A 21122-nucleotide genomic window follows, 5' to 3' on the forward strand; every position below is an offset into this window, starting at 1 on the left:
CAAGGTGATGTTTTTTCTCTGAAGTGCCTGCCACAATAAGATCCTCATTGCAGACAACCTTATCAGGTGCGATAATAGCACTTCTGATCCTCTCTACCCCTTCTGCGAGACGGAGGTTGAAACTGTGAGTCATCTTCTACTCCACTATGACTTCGCCTCGAAGGTGTGGACTTACATGATTGATAGTATGGGTCTCAGCTTCTGCATCCCACTTGACTTGAGCACCATGTGTCGTTTCTCTTCTGGGACCCGCCTTCCCAGCTTGGGTAAGCTTCTGTTGACTGCCTACATAGCTTTCGTCGCTTAGTGCCTTTGGAAGGAGTGGAACTCCAGACGGTTTTACTGTGCTTTCCTATCTGCTACTGAAGTCTCCTATGCCATCATTGGGCTCATCTCTACATGCATCTGCTCCCGAAAAGAATTCGACTGCCTCTCTTGTTTCCTGGTCCGCTCCAATTGGAAGATTATTGCTCATATGTCTGTCCCCTCTGCCCCTTGCCGAGTTGCTGTTTGGGAGCTTCCCCCCACCGGACATTATAAGCTAAATTTTGATGTAGCGCTTTTGGGAACCTAGGTTTGGCTGGCTTTGGTGGGGTGATTTTTTATCCAGGCGGCACCGCCATACTCTCTTACTTTGGCCTCTCGGAATTGCTGACTCGACCATTGCTGAGCTCTCTGGTGTTCTTCATAGCTTGCGTATCTTTTAGGACCGCTTCAGTGGTCCCCTTATTGTGGAGGGAGATTCCAAGGTCGTCATCGGATGGTGCTCCACCTCATCCTTCCCCCCCATGGCGTCACTAGCAGATTTTTCTTGATATTTTGGACATTGTATCCACCATTTCTTGTACTTGGTCTCATGTACTTAGATCAGCCAATTCGGCTGCTAATTTGTGTGCTAAGCTTGCCTCTTCTCCCCTTCTTCAATCTCTTGTTGTTAGGGGAGACCTCCCTTGATGTATCTTCCCTTTCTTTGAAATAAAATTATCATCATTTAAAAAAAAAACTCCAATTAGATGGTAAACTATCTAGATTAAAGAAAGAATTTGAGTAGACCAGAGAATTACGTGCTTCTCTACTATTTCAGTTCCTCTTAAATTTCACTTGTATATATTTGATGAAGGTGACTATTTTTAATTTCTCAGATATATTCAGACTTTTTTTATGATGGTTTACTCTTTGGATCAAATATGAGACAACCATTTTGTCTGGTGTCAAGACAATATCTCGGCCACGATGTCTGGGATTTTGGGTAACCCTAATATAATTCCCTAGACCAATTTCAGAAACTCTGATGAGATTGTCTAATATCCAATACATTAGAGATCCTAACTTAACTTATATTTTCTCTTTTATGGAAAATTGCAACTTTTGTTGGATTAAAATGGAATTCATTTAGTATTATTGACAGATCTAATCATAGTACTAGTAGTTATGACAATAGTGATAACAAGAATATACTAGTAATAGGAACAATATAACAGCAGTAGAGAAACGGGGAAGGAGGAAAAGGAGCTTCCTCCAGAGCGGCAAGAGAAGGTGTCAGCTGCACACCCCCCTCCCCCCCCCCCCCCCCCCCTGTCAATCCACCAACCCTCACACTGGCGGCTTTCTTAGCAGGGAATGCCATGTCAGAGAAGGGAATGTTTTGAATTTCCATAGCCATTTGAGCAGGAAGGCAGAATTGGTGCCGGAGATGCTTCTAATACTGAGACTGCCGAGGTGAATAGGATGGCAAACATCAGCCCATTTCACCAGATTGTATTTCCTTTCATCGTTAGGGCCATCCCAAAGAAACCTTCTCTTCAGAAATTCTAACCGATTGGCAACAGTAACTGGGCACTGGAAGAGGGAAAGGAAATAGACAATTATACTATAATAGTAATTTTTTTATTCATTACTATAATAATAAATACTACAGTTATTTATTCGTTATTATTTTTCTTCCTGGGGCATTGGTTCCACATGCCCTTTGTGTGAAGGGAACTGCTTTCCTGCACACATTTTGATTTACAATGAACTGTAAGTGAGTAATCTCTTTCTTCTTTAATGTGAAAAAAGTGATGGGTTTCTGCTTTGCTGAATATACGGTAGCCATATTTAGAAGATCTTGTTTCATGGGTTCATCTGTGTCACAGGACTGGAAGTGTATTATCTCTATGCTCTTAGATGAGAACCCATCAGTTGAACTTACTGATGTTGATGCAACAAGCTTGGTTCGGCTTCTTTGTGCCTCTGTCAGGAAAGCTGTTGGAGAAAAGATTGTCCCTGCAACTGATAATCGTAAACAATATTACACTAAAGCACAAAAGGTAATATTGGTTTCATAATTGTACATGCACATGTCTTTGACTCTCTCTATTAAATTCAAAGACCTGAAGCCTATTGCATCCATGTGATGAAAATTCCTTTTGGCTTGTCATGGATCCTATTGCATATTACTCTCTACAGGGAGATCAAATATGTTTTTCTTTCTTGAGTGTGTCTCCTAGCATAAGACACCAGCATATATGACTTTTTTCTTTCTATTTCTTTTCCTATTGGAATTATTAGGAAGTGCTGGAAAATAGCCGGCGAGAAATAACTGCTGTGATGATCAAGAGGTACTCTCAGCTTTTACGCAAGTACTTGGCTGACAAAGAGAAAGTGTCTTTGCTGGTTGAGTTGATAGTGCATCTGAAGCTTGAGCTGTATTCTTTGAAGAGGCAGGAACAAGTGAGTAAATGGATTTTTTTTCTCATTTATTCTTGGCATACAAGATATCTAACAGTTCCTGCTTATTGTCAGAATTTTAAGACTGTTCTCCAGCTCATAAAAGATGCTTTTTTCAAGCATGGTGAAAAAGAAACCTTGAGGTCATGCGTGAAGGCTATTACATTTTGTGTAACAGAAAGTAAAGCAGATCTTCAAGATTTTGCTGAAAATAAACTGAAGGAACTTGAGAATGAGCTGATAGTTAAGATTAAGTCAGCTATAAAAGAAGTAGCGGTACTTTTCTTTTTGCCCTACTATTATGTATTTGATAATTTGCCAGTGAGACAATAATTAACCATTTTCAGTTTTCAGGTGGGAGATGATGATTATTCCCTACTTGTCAATTTGAAGCGATTATATGAGCTTCAATTGTCAAAATCTGTACCTGTTGAAGGCTTTTATGAAGATATGGCAGTCATCCTTAAAGATTTTAAAAATACTAACAGTGAGGTATGTAAAGACTGATCATATGTAAAAAAATTCTTTTGTTGAGTGTTAAATATCTTGCTCAAGCGCTTTCTTGTTTTCTTTGTCACCCTGTACTAGGTCCTGAGTTTTCTACTACTCAACATGTACTTGCACATAGCCTGGTGTCTTTATTCTATTGACAGTGACAATGTTTCTGAAGCATCTGTCTCTTCTCTTCTGGCCAAGCGTGACACTTTGTTCAATCTACTAGAACACATTCTTGACAGCCTTCTTCAAGTTAAGGAGGAGAGAAGTACTAGGGGTGTTCTTCCTTGTAGAGTAAGTATAATCATTTAACTACTGCTGGTTTTTATGTATTTTTTATTTTTATATTTGTCTTACCTTGAACTTAACTGTAACAGCTTCACTTTCATCTGTTGTGGGATTTTTATTTTTTATGTTTTTCTTATTTCTTAAGGTTGTTGTGATACTTGCGGAACTGTGGTGCTTATTCAAAAAACCTAGGTTTCTTTCTACAAAGTTAGAAGCACTGGGATTTAGTCCAGAAACTGCCATTATTCAAAAATTTTGGAAGGTTTGTGAGCAGAGGCTTGATATTTCAGGTAAATTGTTTGTCCTGCTGCTTTCTGTTCAGTAATAACACATTAAGACTGTAGTTATATGATATATCATGCAGCTATTCTGTCATGTAATCCTCATCATCTTACAGACAGTCTACTTAATTATTTGGAAGACGTTGTACTTTAAGCTTGACTCAATTATAACCTTATAGATGAGACAGAAGAGGAAGATGTGAATGAAGAATATATTGAGGAGACAAACCGAGATGCTGTCATGATTGCTGCAGCAAAATTGGTGGCCACTAACACTGTTCCCAAGGTGCTGCTTTCCATCTTAGATGACTAGTAAAATTGTTGGTGAAGATCTTCCTGTGAGATTGCTTTGCAAGATCAGGAAATGGTGTTTGTAAATACTCTTGCCACTGTTTCTGTCCATTCCAACCCTCACATTGCCAGGAGAAAAAGGAAAAATGGCTGTTGCTCTTAGATTACAGTTACAGCAAGACTAGAGATTGCTTTGTTATTTGGTGCTTCACTTTGGAATGTCTTTCATTTTTTTAGGTCTTCTGTGCAGGATTATCTTGGATCAGAGATAGTTTCTCACTTCGTCATCCATGGAACAAGTGTAGCAGAGATTGTAAAGCATCTGATATCTTTTCTAAAGAAAACTGCTAGCAATGATATACCAGATCTATTTCTAGAGGCAATGCGAAAGGTATGTAATAACTTATTATATATATATATATATTGTCATTCCATACATGTAGATATCAAAAAGACTGAGTTCACATATGAATTGACTTTTGGAAACTATTTCTGCTCTTTCAGTGACCTGCTTTTCTTTATAAAAAAAAAGTGACCTGCTTTTCTGCTTTCGGAAGCTTTTTTGTTATTTATTTGTTGATTATTGTTAAAGCAGAAAAGTACGATTTGATATTTTTGTTTTTTTTAAAGTACTCTGACAAATTTAAACAAGGTAGAAAGGTAATTTTCAGAAGTTAATCAAACACTCCTTCAGATAAGTTGCACTATTTCATAGTTCTTTATCCCATCTCTACTGCACATCTTGTGGACTATAGTATCCATTACTGCTTGAAGTAGCCATAACTCATCAGAGGCTTGCCTCGACCATGTCGGGGTAAATTACAAGAATAAAGCTTACTTTTTCTATATTTCTTGATTTTGTTGGGGTCACTAAAGCTGCAACGGATACATTTTAGATCAGCTCTTCTTTTGTCACCCAACCTGGTACTGCTAAAGGGTCAGCTCACAAGTAGTTCCATTTGTCCCTTGGTAGGTTTCTCCACAGAAATACATGATCAATGTACCACCAATTTTCTGTTCCGAACATGTGTTTTCTCTAATTCAAATGCTCCAGTGCCAGAGCTAGTTGTTATCCAGTGCAATTAGCATGGATAAAGAATTTGTACTACCTCTAGGATTGGTGGACTCTGAATTCAAACTCAGGATCCAGCTTATGAATCATTGAAACCTGTTTTTACACTAAGAAGTTGTTATATTTCTAAGCATCCATCTTCTTCTTTGTATTCAAAACATTGCTGTAGTTGCTATTTTATTAATTATTTTTAATCTCAAAGAAAAAAATCTGAAATGAAGAGGACACATGAAACAAAAATGCATGGCAAGACCTTGTAGAAAAGGAAGAAATGGACCTTAACATTAGAAAATGGGTGAAACCTATGGCTTAAGCTGAAAATGGACAAAGTTGGCCTCATGGATTTTGTTCTCAATCTAGATTTTCCAAGCATCATTCTTGTCTTTTCCCCCACTCTATTTGTTCATGTGATTTGTTCCTCTTTAGGTGGCCTTCACAGCTTAAAATAGAAATAGGATACACTTGTGGCAGATGAATTTGACAATAGAATCGGCTTTTTTACTGTGATGTCTTGTTAAAGTTGTAAATATCAGGGGTATTTTAGTTATTTTACATTCATATATTGTCCCTCTAGGACTAGGAGAGTAGTTACCAAGTTGTGTTAAGTCTCAGTTTAAATTTTCAGGTTCATATGGTTGTTATTCAAGGAGATAAGTTATTGGATCTAGAGGGGCATTTCTGGTATTATACCTATCTATCATTTAAGTGACTTATTTATTTAAAGGAGGAGGTCTAATTTCTCCTCATGAACAGTGCAGCACTCTTGTCTTCCTCTCTCTCCGATTTCTCTCATCTTCCTCTATTTCTCTCCTTTTTCTTTTCTACATGGTATCAGAGTGCTAGATCCATCTGAGGTGACACTCTAAGTGCTCTTTTTTCTTTTCCTAAATCTGCTACATCTCTTGGAAGAGTTTTCTTTCTCCAATTTTCTGGTGATTGGGGTTAAAGGTTAAGTCCTTTTCACTTATTTTATGCCATAGTCCTGGGTTGATGCTTGTGCTTTCCTATTGAGCAGTTATCCTTGATTTATGTGCCCCTAGAGGGTTGTTGGAGACTAGTACCTTTTTCCTACGCTTGTTAAGACTCACAGATCTGATCTTGGGCCTGCGTCTTCTTTTGATCTGGAAGATTTTTTATTATCTACGGTGATTTTAAACTGCTATGATATATATTGTTAGCTCTATAGCTGGTGACAAATAGATGCCCTAAAGTTTTCACTTTGTGTGGGGCCCAAATCATCTGCTCAGGTCTGTTGGATGTATTTGAGTGTTGGTTTGTTGTGTTTTGCTGCTGGATAGTAGTTCTGCTTGTTTGGGGCTATCTAGTAGTCAAAATGTCTGATTTGGGTGAAGTTGTCTCTTCGATGAATGAAAGGGGATATTTTGAAGGAAAGGACACAATTGTGATTACTACATAAAAGTTGATTGGTTTGAATTACTTGAGTTAGGCCAGATATGTGAAAATATACTTGAAGGCTAGCCAAACATCTGAGAGATTATCCTCCACATCCTCTTACAGATGATTGGGAAGTTGAGAATAGTCAAGTTATGATCTGGCAACTTAATAGTATGGATGTCAAGTTTAAAAGTCAGTCATGGATTGTGATACTTCAAAACGGGTTTGGACAGTCCTGGAGTTTTTGTATGCCTAAGAGAGCAATTTATCAAGAGTGTATCAGTTAATACACTTAGTTGTTTGCCTTGAAGAGGGGAGATAGGTCGGTTGTAGACTATTTTAGTGAGTTGCAAGGAATTCTACAAGAAATTGAGATATTTATCTAGTTTCTACAAATGAAATTAATCTTTGAAATTAAAGGGGAGAATTGTATGTGGCTAAATTTCTAGATGGTTTGGGATCCCAGGATGATGCAATTAGGGCTCAAATTCTTGCAGCAACAGATGTTCCTTCTTTTGCCAAGGTATTTAATTGAGTTACGCAGGCTAAAGTGGCAGTGGTTCCACCTAGTAGCAAGGAAGTAAAGATTTTGAGGCTGCTGCTCTTCTTATTCAGCAAGCCTAGTAGCACTCAAAAACCACCAATAGGTGTGGTCATGGTGGTTGTAGTCAAAGCAGAGATGTCTCTGGTCATGGTAGAGGACGTGGAGAAGGTAGTAGTGAAAGGCGGTGTGGTCATTGTGGGCGTATTAATCACTACTAAGACATGTTGGGACAAGTTTGGTAAGTCTCTCTGGGCTAATTCCAGTGCCACAGAAAGTGGGCCAGCCTCTCTTGCTGGTGCTACTGGTATTCTTTCTGGTGTCTTTGACGATTTCAATAGCTAGGTCAGTACATGGCCCAGTTAACTGCTTCCTCCTCATCCATATCCAGAATGCTCCTACTGTCATAGCTACTTTGGCTAGTTTAGGTAAGTCTACATACCTCGGCTCGTTTGCATTCCATGTGAATCTAGTATCCCCATGGGTCATTGATTTGGGTGCTTCCACGCACAAGTCAGGCATGCCCTAGTGTTTTCTTTTCTTAATTGGTCTCTTCCCAATTTTAAAATGTTGCATTAGCAGATGGTTCTCTTTCCTCACTAGATGGTATTCGGATGATTCCACCAACTTTCTCCTTAACCCTAATTTGCAAAGACCTTACAGTGTTCAATAACATTTTTTCTTACTCATTGTATTTTTTAGGACATTCAGACGAGGAAGATGATTGGTTTTGAGCATAAGAGTGGAGGTCTTTACTACTTGGAAGCTTCTGAAACATCATCCCCTTCAGCATGTCAGATAGTAGACATCGTTTCTGTGGCATTTTCTGCTTGGACATCCATCTCTAGAGAAGCTCTAACAACTATTTCTATAGTTACTTGTTAGGAATTAGACGCCTTAATTTCAAACTAATGAGAGCAATAATAATAATCATGGAATAAGTAAAAAGCAAGCACGAGAATACAAAAAGATGAAATAGTTTACAGTAATCCACTATAAAGATGAAATAGTTTATAAGAGAAATTGTATACCTGAAAGGTGTTTTTCTCTATCTTCTCTCGTGGGCTGCAACAGATGATTCTTCGCAATGATAATAAAACCCTAATAGCAGCACCCCCCCAATTATAAAGAGAAAACTAGGGCAACCGCTTGACAAGAGTGAAATTCCCAAACTGCTTTTAATGAAACAGCAGTTAATATATTGTGGACCGACTCAGCGTAGGGGTGTTGATTAGGTTCCATAACTTAACATTACTTTCCACCTTGTCATTTCAGTGTAATTAAGGTCAGTTGGGGAAGCACCATAGAGCTAGTTTTCCTTTTCATCCACATCGTAGTCATAGTTTATTTGAGGTTTTTCATTCAGATGTACGAGTTCTATATCGGGTTCCAAGTCTTTTTGGTTATTAGAATTTTGTTTCTTTTATTGATGATTATTAGTAAGTATATGTGGGTATATTTCTTTTGAGACAAATTAGAAGTTTTTGATGTATTCCTCAACTTTTACAATGAAATGAAGAATCAATTTAGTGCTTCTATTCATGTGTTACATACAGATAATGGGCTTAATTCATGAACAATAAATTTGATTCTCTTTGTATTTCCCTTGGTATTCTTCACCAATCTTCATGTGCATACACTCCACGGTAAAATAGTGTGGCTATAAGGAAGAATCATCATCTGTTGGATGTTGCACACACCATGATTATCTATATGAAGGTTCCTAAATATTATTGGGGTGATCTTGGTTCTTACAACATGCTTTTTGATTAATAGGATGCCTTCCTTTCTACTTGGTAGACAAATACCACTCAAAGTTATCAACCCTAATAGTGAGTGTATTTCTTATCCATCGAAATGTATTTAGGTTTGTCTACTATATACATGCTCTTGGTCCTTTGCTTGATAAATTGTCTCCCAAAACAATTGTGTGTTTTTTGGATCTTCACGTTCTCAAAAGAGGTATAAGTGCCACTGTTCATCTGTAAAGAAGACATGTCTCAGAAAATATTTACTTTTTTGAAAACGTAATGTTCTTTTCACAATTAGTCGAATCTGGTGGTGTTCCTGTGAGTGTTGATGTTGTTGTTCTGCTTCCTGTGGAGGATGTTCCTTGTATTGAGCAAATTTCTCTAACGGTTCTAGAGTCACCCAAGCCTTTGCAAGTTTACAAGCAACAGACACCTTCCATGGCTACAACTCCAAAGCGCCCCCCCCTAGGCTCCTTTAACTTCCACCTCCTGCCCCAGTCTTTGCCCCATCCCCCTCCGAATCTTCAACCCAAACTCTACCATGGAAGCTCCAAACCCAAATCTCCCTCCACTCCCCTTCCAAAAAAGCCACATCCGAAATGGAGAAAAGGCCTTCCGTTACCCCTTTCGCCTACACTTACTCCAGGAAGAAGAGGAAGGGCAAAGCGAAAGTTACCAACCCCTAGAAAACCAGCACCCCCTCTGTCTCACGTCCTAAACTTCCTCCTCCAATGTCAGACTTTCTGCCTGCCTCTTACCCGTTTCAGCAGCCCCAACCTTAGGATGCTCTCCTCCAATTTCTGTAAGAGCACGAGCTAGATCTCCCACCAGAAGAATACATTGAAATGATGCAACTTGCATGAATTTTTAGCTCTTACTATCACGAGGCTTCTCGACGACGGGAGAAGGATTTCACCCCACCCCGTTTTGAATGATTATCATGTCCTGGAATGTCAGAGGAATCGGCTCACAGTCTAAGGGAGCCATCATCAAAGCAACCGTTTTTGAGTGTAAGCCAAAAATTGTAATTCTTGTTGAAACTAAGCTGCAAAATTTTGACTATTCTATTGCTCGCGAATTATGGTATGGCTTGGACCCTATGTGGGCAACGGTCGATGCGATTGGGCACTCTAGTTGCATCCTAGTCATCTGAGACCCAAAAGCAATAGACGATTCTCTCTCTCAGGTGGGCCAATTCTCCATTGCCATTCGCTTCCACGATTATTCCTTGGGAACTTCGTGGGCGTTGGCTGGACTCGACCTAACGACTGCGCCTCCTTTTGGGAGGAAATATTTCAACTTGTCCAACTTTGGGATCTGCCTTGGCTTCTGGCCGGTGATTTCAATGCCATTCTTCTTTGCTTAGAAAAAAAGCCCTCCCGCGATCAAAACCACTTCAATAATGAGAGCCTTCTCCGATCTCATTGGTAGTCTTGAGCTTTCCGAAATTTCTTTCTGGAAAAAAATATACCTGGTCCAATGGTCGAAATAGACTTGAGTTCCTTAAAAGGAGATTTTTATGGGGTGGGCAAAATGGGGAAAGAAAATATTGCCTTGTTAAATGGTCTGATGTCTGTAAACCTATTGTAATGGGTGGTCTTGGGATCCGTGATACTGCAACAACAAATTCTGCCTTTCTTATGAAGTGGATCTGGAAATTTAATATGCAACCGACTTTGATATGGTGAGGCATAGCCGTGGCCAAAGTAGAAAAAAATTCTGGCTAGTGGACCGAAGGTGGAAGATATTATAAATTATCTCCTATGTGGAAAAAGATTGCGTAGATGTTGCTTGCTTTCAAAAATGTCGTCAAGTGCTACAATGGTACTAGCTACAGACAAAATTCTGGATAGACTAGTGGGTTGGCCCAAGCAGCTTCAATACTAGCCATTGTCAAATATTTCCTCTGGCTAGAAACAAAGATACGACCATATCTGCGATCGGGCTAAATTTTGGTGAGTGGAAATTGAACCTTCGTAGAGTGCTGGCGGATGTCGAAGCTCTTGAAGTTGCTGATCTTCTGTCGAGTTTATCGTCGGTTCGACTCAGAAATGCATCAGACTCTCTCATTTGGACTCCATGCCCGCAAGGTACGTTTTCTACTTCTACCACCTACAACTTCCTACTCCCTCCCCCCTCTGCTCAATCTAGCCAACCTCCGAGAGCGAAGTTCTTCGTTTGGACCGCGTGTTAAAACAAAATTCTAACATCTGATTCGTTAATTCACCGAGGAACAAATGTTTTGGATCCCTTGTGCCTGTTTTGCCAAACCACTCCTGAAACCGTAGATCATATTATGTTACACTGCGATTATGCCCATTCAGTCTAGGCCGAACTCATTAACAAAATTGGTCTTCAATACTGTCCCTCTCAAAATCTCACATCTACTATACTCACTATCACAAGCGTTCATCTTCCTAAGCTCGTAAAATTACATATCTCTTGCTGCGTTGGTCATAACGTCTAGGCCTTATGAAAATAAAGGAATAATCGGAAATTTAACAGAAAATCTCTTCCTAGAAATATATTGAGCAATAGAGTTGTTGGGCAAGTTACCTTCTGGATACTTATGTGGAAAGAATTCCAAAATCTCAAAGGAACAAATTTCCGTGGAAATGTTTTACCCCTCCAACGCCTCCCCCCCCCCCCCCCCCCCCCCCCAATTTTTCAATGTATCAGAGCAGTAACGCAAGTCTTGGGCAAGTTTCTTTGGATTTTGTGGATCTTCTCTCCATTTTTAGCAATCTCCTTGAAGGTTTTCCCCACATTTCTGGACTGGTAGGGTAAAAGTTTCATTTTTTCCCTTTTTTTGCCTATTTTAGCCTATGGGCTAATGATTACTGCTTCTATTTGACTGAATGTTGGGATTTAGAAGTGTTTAATGATCTCAATTTGAGGAAATTTCTCAAATCTGCCTGCATCATCAACCATATAGCTTACGCAATCTTGATTTCTTGCAATTAGGTTATTCTTTCATTGATTTATGGTCTTAATTGCTGGAATTGATCACTATTGGTTCTAAATTGAATGAATTGGGTGCTGCATTGCCCTAATTGAATTCGGTGTGGGGCCCACTTGACTACGCAAATATTGAATTTGGGGAAAGTGCTTCCCTTTGGTTAATTGACGCTCTAGTGTACTGAATTGTGGTGTTTGGTGATATTTAATGGCTGATTCCAGCAGACGGGTTGCTGTCCAAAGGACTGCTAAGAGCTCAGATGTGAAATTCTCTCAGTCTATTCAGATAACTACGATCCGGTTGAATGGATCGAATTATGTAAATTGCTCTAGATCAATTTTGATGTATTTGAGGGCCAGAAGAATGACAAAATATATAAATGATGATCCCCCGGTACCTGTTACTGAAGATTGGGTGGCAAAAGATAATTTAGTAATGACTTGGTTGGTCAATAGTATGGAATCCAGATTTAGTGATAAGATTTTGAGTTGCAATACTGCTAAGGCAATGTGGACTACATTGGCTTCCATTTTGTCTTAAGAAAGTAATTTATGAAGGATCTATGAGTTATATGTGAAGTTCTTTAATATGAAGTGTGGAGGTAGATCAGTGACAAATTATTTCACTGAGATGAGGGGAGTACTATAGGAGATTAGTACATTCCATCCTTTTACTACGAATGTTGAAGACATCCGTAAGAAAGAGAATCAGATTCAAGTACCCCGGTTTTTGGATGGTTTGGGGCATGAGTATGATGCTATTAGAGCCCAATTGTTGGTTAATGAGGATGTGACCACTCTTGAGCAAGCTTTTAATAGAGTTCTTCGAGCTGAAGGTGCAGTTGTAAATAAGAATTGAGTCAGGTGGAGCCCTCTCAAAAGTAGCTGCTCTTAACCTTCAATCTTCTACTAGTAAGCCCGACGGTCAGTTTCATGGTGGTAATAATAGAGGTAGAAGTCGCTCTTACACAACCCGTGGTCGTGGCTGAAATAATGAGGGGGATCGAAAATGTGTTTATTGTGGTAGGACTAATCATATTTTTGAGAAATGCTGGGACAAATTTGGTAAGCCTACCTGGGCCAATTCTATAGTCACAGATAAGGACGCCTCCTCGCACACTGGATCGTATGAGGAAATTAAGCAGTTATTACAGTGATCGGGTCAATTGACTGCTTCATCTACTGTTTCTTAGACTATCGAGACTCCTTCCTTAACAAGTGCCATGATGGCTAGTACAGGTATGAATGCCCGCTCTTGGATCATTGATTCAGGAGCCTCTACACACATGTCAAGTATGCCCTCTCTATTTCAGTCCATTAATCCATCTCATTCATATCGTCGAGTTACTTTAACTGATGGATCCACCTCTCCCATTCAAGGGGAGGGTATAGTTCGCACTACTCCACAAATATCCTTAAATTCTGTTTTATTTGTACCAAAGTTTCCAGTTAATCTCTTGTCTATGAGTCATATAACTAAATCCTTAAACTATTTAGTAACCTTTTATCCTACTTCTTGTGTTTTCTAGGACTTGCAGACGAAGAGTACGATTGGTTCAGGACATGAGAAGGGAGGGCTCTACATGCTGGATGATGTATCTGTTTCTCGAGTTGTAACTGTCACTACTACAAATTCTTCTTACTTGTGGCATCTGCACTTAGGACATCCCTCACCAGCTAAGTTGCGTCAGTCTTTTCCTTCTCTGCCAGTCGATATTTCATTTGATTGTGAATCTTGTCAGCTGGGAAAGCATCGTCGCTCTAGTTTCCCAGTTAGTTCTAATCAAAGCACCAAGTTGTCTGAATTAGTCCACTTTGATGTATGGGGTCCATGTCGGGTTCCTAGCCCATTTGGTTTTAAGTATTTTGTGTTGTTCATTGATGATTTCAGTAGAGTCACTTGGGTGTATCTCCTATGGGAGAAGTCCAAGTATTTGATATATTCCTCAATTTTTTCAATGAAAAAAAGATCAATTTGGTGCATGTGTTCATGTACTCCGTACTGACAATGGTTTGGAATATCTTAACCATAAATTTTCAGTATTTTGTGATTCTCATGGTATTACCCATTAAACATCCTGCCCTTATTCACCACAACAAAATGGGGTGGTTGAACGTAAAAATAGACATCTCCTAATGTTCCTAAATCTTTTTGGGGAGATGTAGTTTTAACTTCGTGCTACTTGGTTAATCGTATGCCCTCAACTGTTTTGAGTGGTCAAGTTTTACTTCAGGTTTTAAAACCCAATTGTAAATTGTTTAGTGTGGTTCATCGTATTTTTGGATGTATCTGTTTTGTTCATATGCTTGAAACTTCGGTCGATAAGTTGTCACCTCGGTCTGTCAAATGTGTTTTTTTGGGATATTCTCGTCAACAAAAAGGGTACAAATGTTATGATCCTATTCGACGGAAAACATGTGTTAGCTGATGTTTCTTTTTTTGAACATACTCCATATTTTTTATCATCTACTGAGCTTCCTGTATCACCTGAATCTCCTTCAGACTGTCCTGTTTCTATTGTAGTTTTGGATGTACCAATGTCATCAAGTTCTTCATTGCCTCTTCGTGTTTACAGTCGTCGCTCTCGTACTCCTATAGTGCCTCCAGCAGTTATCTCTACAGAGCTCTCTTCTCATGATCCACCAACTTCCTCATTGCTTGCAGATCCTATTGTCTCTGATTTGGACTTGCCTATTAGTCTATGAAAAGATAAACGGTCTTGTACTTGTCATCCGATTTCAAAATATGTGTCACTTGATTTTTTGTCCCCATCCCTCAAGTTCTTTGCTATGTCATTGCCTACTTCCCATATACCTCGTTCAGTGCAAGAAGCCTTGTACTCTCCAGAATGGAAACAAGCTATTGATGATGAGATGAGTGTTTTGGTGTCTCGGGGAACATGGAATCTATGTGATCCAGCTGCATGAGAAGCTATTGTGGGGTGTCATTGGGTTTATACTATCAAATATAATGTTGATGGCTCTATTGAACGGTACAAAGCTCAGCTAGTAGCGAAAGGGTATGCGCAAAATTTTGGAGTTGATGTCTTTGAGACATTCTCTCCTGTGGCCCGACTTACTTCGGTACGTATCTTAATATCTGTGGTTGTTAATAAGGGTTGACCTCTCTTTCAACTCGATGTGAAGAATGCCTTTTTATATGGTGATCTAGATGAGGATAGTGTATATGGAGCAACTTCGTGGGTACGTTGCTCAAGGGGAGACAGAAAAGGTGTGTAAGCTGTAGAAGGCTATTTATGGACTTAAACAGAGTCTACGGGCTAATTACCTATTTTTCAAGAATTATATTCAAAGATCTGCTAATCACCTAGAGGATAATCAGACTAAACTAGGCGTTTCCCTCCAACATCTTGTTGTAGAGGAAGCTTTTGTTTTGTAGGGTATTTGTATATTTTCTCTTTTTTTTAGTAATATATTCACACCTTTTTACTAAAAAAAAAAAAAAAACTCCGAAGTCCACTCTCCCACCTGCGCTAATGCCTCTCTTGTCTACTACTCCTGAGGTAAGTAATTCACTATTGAATTTTTGGAAAAGAGAAAACTTCACTAACTTGATGTAATTTGAGTACATGAGCCTTAATTTATAATAGAAGAAACAAGTAGAATTAAATTACAATTAAACTACCGTTGTCCCAGTTACACCCACGATTAAACACTAAAAGATTAATGAACAACTGAACATAAATAAAACACCTTTAACTGAGACTCTTCTGTGAGACTTCCTGTGAGACTCCTGTAAGATTCTACCATATTAATTTTGTCTTTGTGAGGCTTCTTACTATGAGAATCATATAACACTCTTCCATATATGCTCTTCAACACTCTCCCTCTAGTTGGAGTTTATAACTTCAGCTTGCAATGAAAAAGATTTTTGGTCTTTAATTTTCTTTAGCTGAAAAAAAATCTTCATATATGCAAAAACTTCATCTTTTGTACTCCCTTTTTCTTGAATATTTTGATCACATAAAAATTACCACATTATGTCGAACAAAATACCTCTTTCTTGTAGTTCTTCTACTTCTCCCTCTCAAGCTAGGGATGAAAAGGATATAGAGACCTAACTTGGACAAAACACAATGTACGAGAAAAAAATCACTTCTACTCATACAACAAAACTCCAGATACCAGTCAAAACAGTCATAGTCTAAAATACACCCAGCACAATTTTAAAGGCGGAAAAACAGCCCAACTTTTGGGCTTAACAAAGAGACTTCTCACTTTTTATGAGTAGTTCAAGCTCAAATCACCTCTTGGGTGAAGAATAAAAGACTTCCCTCAAGCTGGACGTTAGACACACTCTTATACTTTTTAGGTAGTGGGTCTAGGCATTTTTCTGAAATGATAAAAACACAAGATGATAAACTAAACAAATACTACTGGGAACAACTTTAACTGGAAGGAAACAACTATACAACACTCATACTTCCAAAGTCACCTTTTTTTTTTTTTTTTGAAAACTATGGGAGACTATAATGGTAGAACTTAATAAGCTTGACCAAGTATAACCTTCTTTGAGGTGACCACAATTTTTCGAAGTTAACTATGCAGAAGATACACAACCAAGTAACAAAAATGCAAAACTTGAAAACAACATTGAAGCGAGATATTGCATACCTTGAATGAGTACATCATGGAGTGATTAAGTCTAACTAGACCTCTCTAATTAGAAGAGAAATTTGGCTAAAAACTAGAATTCTAAGGGAAATGGAAACTCAATTCATGCCAATGCATGGAGAGATTGTTAGGAATTAGACTCCCTAATTCAATACTAACGAGCACAATAATAATTGTAGAAGAAGAAAAAGGCAAGCATGAAAAACACAAGATTTATACATGTTTGCCTCAAAGTGAGACTACGTCCTGTATTCCGCTGCTACAGTAATTCACTGATGATGAAGTAGTTTACATGAGAAATCGCACACACTCAAGTGTTTTTCTCTAACCTTTCTCAGCCGTAACCGATGATCCTCCTCGATGATAACCCTAATAGCGATGCCCCCAAATATAAAGAGAAAACTAGGGCAACCGCAATACAATTGTGAAATTCCCAAACTACCCTTAATGAAACAACAGTCAATATATTGTCGATCTGCGTACCAACTTAGTGTAAGGCGTTAATTAGGCTCAACTACTTAATAGAGATAATAGGAGAGAAAATAAGAAAAAGGAGAGATTTTTGGAAAAACTGACCTTTGGTACTTTTGATATCTATATCTCCAAAAATATAGCTCAGAATCACAAACGGTTTGTTGCTCAAGAAACTAAACGCAAATATCTTTAAATTGATACCTAATTTGACATAAAAAACTTTGTTCTTGAATCTTTTATGACCTCTTGGTTTTCTTCATTCTGTAGCTTGACCCTTACCGACTCCAATGCGAATATCTCCTTAAATATAAATTAGATTGACAAGAAATTTTTCCTTCTGATACTAGACTTCGATACCTTTCATCCAAGTATACTTTTCTTCATAAAATATACTTATTTTAAGAAAGAATTTTCTAAATTTCAGACTCTTTAATTTGGCCGAATTGAGTATTCTTTCTTCTTTGGCTACCATGACCATTGACTCTTCCATGATCGATATCTCCCTCCAAAAAACTCAGATTGAGAATTGGTTGGATAGGTAAGAAAATAGACTTAAAAATCTTTCCTTTGATATATAATTCTCCATATAAAGTATCGGTCTTAATGGTATAAAATGCCTCGAAAGATGAAGCTTTCTGCTGCTGCTCAAACCTCTCTTGCAGTCTAACCTTTGCTGCTTCAAATATTGATTTCTCTCCATAAAAAACTCCAATTGCCAAACTTTTTTTTGTGTCGGAAAGTAGGCTTGAAGATCTTTTTGTCAATATATAATTTGTAATATGAAAAGTTTAGTGTGGAGGTGAAAACGCCAAGAAAACAACGGGTATTGAGATAGGAAAGAGAGAGAAAAGATAAAATACAAACCTAAACTTCTAAAGGTGATAGATTAGGAAATGATCATATTATCTCTGTAGGTTGACCAAGTCAACTAACTGAATCCGCTCCAAAACCATGTTGAATTTCTGGAAAAGAGAAAAACTTCACTAACTTGATGTAATTTGAGTACATGAGCCTCAATTTATAATAGAGGAAACAAGTAGAATCCAATTACAATTAAACTACCTTTGACCAGTTACACCCAAATTTAAGCACTAAAAGATAAATCCTCGAACAAGTGAACAACTGAACATAAATAGAAGACTAACATAATTAAAACACCTTTAGCTGAGACTCTTCTTTGAGACCTCTAGTGAGACTCTTGTAAGACTCCATATTATTTTTGGCTCGTGAGACTTCTTACTGTAAGAGTCGTATAAGACTCTTCTATATCTGCTCTTCAACAATATCTACCAATGTCTCTTCGCAAAGGTGTTGTTGCGTTTACCCATAAAGGCACTAAGCATCTGATTACCATGTACGTGTACTTTTATCACTTGTTTGACTCTTTTCAATCCTTTGCATTATCATTGTCCTCTTGCTCTTTTTCTTTTTATGTGCAAACAGCCATGTTATCACCTCTTTGGAAATAAGTCATGGAAGTTGAGATGGAAGTATTGATTGATAGAGGCACATGGACTTAGTGCGAGCCTCCACCAGGTGCCACCATACTAGGGTGTTGATGGGTGTATACAATGAAGGATAAGGCTGATGGTTCCATTGAGAGATATTAGGTCAGACTTGTGGTTATAAAGATACACACAGATTTATGGGGTGGATCTATTTGAGACCTTCCCACTTGTTGCCTGGTTGGCTTTTGCTCGATTGTCTCGATTGTTGTGAATCAGGGCTGGCCATTATACCAAATAGATGTAAAAAATACCTTCTTATATGGTGATCTCGTAGAAGAAGTGTATATGAAGCAACCTCTAGGGTATGTTGCTCTGGGGGAAACTGAAAAAGTATGCAGATTGCGTACTAGAGCTTGGTTTGATAAGTTCAGCCTGTGGTGATGTCATTGGGTTTTGAGTTGAGTATTGTGATCACTCCTTATTTGTGCTGAAACAGTTCTCTGGAATTGTGGTCTTGATTGTATACATGGGTGACTTAGTGTTATCTGGAAGTGATAAAGATGGCATTGATGTGGTAAAGAGATATTTGGTAAGCCATTTTCAGACTAAGGATCTAGGAACACTTAAACATTTCCTTGGGATTGAAGTAGCTAAGAAGTAAAGCAAGTCTGGTTTTAACCCAAAGAAAATATGTGATTGATATGCTATATAAATATGGGTTGTTAGGAGCTAAACCTGTGGAGATGCCTATAGATGTTAATCATAATCTTCATGAGGAGGATACTAATGAGCTCAGAGATAATACCATATATAGGAGGCCAGTATACAAGCTTATCTATGCTACAGTAGCCAGACCAAATATAGCCTTTGTAGTGAGTATGGTTAGCTAGTTCATGGAACGTCCACGCAAGACTCATTTAGAAGTTGTCTTGAGAATATTAAGGTACTTGAAAGGTGCAACAGGGAAAGGGTTGTTGTATAAGTCACATGGACATTTGAAAATTATAGGATATTCTAATGCTGACTACGCTGGATCCAAATTAGATCAGAAATCTACATTTGGATATTGTATGTAGGTTGGAGGTAATCTGGTGATTTGGAAGAGCAAAAAGCAGAATGTAGTTGCTCACTTAAGTGCAGAAGCTGTGTATAAAGCTATGACTCATATAGTTAGTGGATTGTTGTGGTTGATATCTATAATACAAGAGCTACATTTTCCTATTACAGAGGCTTTGACGTTGTACTGTGACAGTCAAGCCGTTATCTTTATTGCTAGTAATCCTGTCTTTCTTTAAAGAACTAAACATGTGGTGGTCGATTGTCATTTTATAAAGATGTTATGATGAGTGGAGCAGTATTTACTTTCTATGTAAGATCTATAGATCAGCTTGGTATTTTTTTACCAAAGCTTTTAGAAAGCGAGATCATGGGAAATTTTGTAACGAGGTGGACTTCTAGATATATATATGCTCTGGCTTGAGGGGAAGTGTTAAAGTTATTAGTATCAGGGGTATTTTAGTCATTTTACATTCATGTATTGTACCTCTAGGACTAGGAGGGTAGTTACCAATTTGTGTTAAGTCTTAGTTTAAATTTTCAGGTACATATGCTCATTATTCTTGGAGATAAGTTCATTATTCTTGGAGATAAGTTATTGGGTCTAGAGGGGCATTTTTGGATTTATATCTATCTGTCACTTATTTAATTAAAGGAGGAGGTCTAATTCCTCCTTGTGAACAGTGCTGCACAGTGCGGTGCTCTTGTCTCTCTTTCTCTCTCTCTTCAATTTCTCTCATCTTCTTCCTCTATTTCTCTCTTTTGATCTTTTCTACACATCTAAAAAGTCCAAGTCACAACCAAGAAGTTGATCTCATTTCTGATGGAATTAGGCCTATATGCGGCATGTGGAGGACACTTCAAGAAGGGATGATGAGTCTGTCACAACCAAGTCCTTTGTCGGCTGCAAGGATTTGGCTGCTCGTCTGTCTGGTTTATTCATTGGTGCAGCTCGCAACAAGCACAGATCTCATATTCAAAAAATTGTAGTTGATGGAATCTCATTTGCTTTTGTGGATGCTCCGAAGCATTTGGCTTTTTTAGAAGCTGGTGTACTGCCATTTGTGTCCAAACTTCCAACATCAGATGTGATAGATATGTAAGATTGTTTTCATCTTTTTAATTGGATTTTTTTTTCTTTCAATGAGAAAATGTTTTGACTCCTAGTGTATTTTGCAAGCAGTCTTAAAGATGTTGAGCAAAGATCGGAGGACTACAATACTGACGAAGATCCTAGTGGGTGGCGGCCGTATTACACATTTGTTAATCATTTGCAAGAAAAGTATTCAAAGAATGATGCTCTGCATGGTACAGTCTTTTGAATTAATTTGAAACTTTGGTCCTAAAACTCTTTGTCGTTGTTATTTTCTCTGATTCTGATTTATCAAAAGTACCCTATTACCTCTCTAATCCAGGGAGTGCAAGACTTGAAAAATGTTTAAGATAAAAACAAAAAGTGTGTTGTTATTCAATCTAAAGAGAAGAGCTTACACCTACAACTTTATCATGGAAATGCTGAAGCCTTCATGGTGGTTGGTGATTGCTTTGAATGCAGACTTACAATGTTAAATTCCCCTCCACACTCACCAGTTTACTGAAATTTTTGAAAAGAGCCCCTATCCCGTAAGCACCACTCTAATTGCTGCCTTAACTGAATCATAAACCCCATCCAGCCCTGAGAATACAAGAAGAACAGCACTATATTGATCACGTACCATTCCCCCTACA

General features: G+C 38.3%; 1 protein-coding gene across 1 annotated transcript in view; it reads left to right on the forward strand.

The window, feature by feature from the left end:
• The window catches only part of LOC137960030 (sister-chromatid cohesion protein 3), a 35367-nt gene that overhangs the window by 11985 nt on the left and 2260 nt on the right, over positions 1–21122 (forward strand). Inside the window, 10 exon segments of the mRNA XM_068807484.1 lie at positions 2136–2309; positions 2551–2712; positions 2785–2985; positions 3064–3201; positions 3298–3498; positions 3638–3782; positions 3953–4059; positions 4315–4455; positions 20228–20493; positions 20578–20702. Coding sequence (XP_068663585.1) covers positions 2136–2309; positions 2551–2712; positions 2785–2985; positions 3064–3201; positions 3298–3498; positions 3638–3782; positions 3953–4059; positions 4315–4455; positions 20228–20493; positions 20578–20702 — 1660 coding nt within the window.

The sequence above is a fragment of the Aristolochia californica genome, unplaced genomic scaffold (assembly GCF_029961685.1).
Source record: "Aristolochia californica isolate CCGP_79_NKW_82.1479 unplaced genomic scaffold, dmAriCali1.0.hap1 SCAF_3, whole genome shotgun sequence".
Taxonomy (NCBI): Eukaryota; Viridiplantae; Streptophyta; class Magnoliopsida; order Piperales; family Aristolochiaceae; genus Aristolochia; species Aristolochia californica.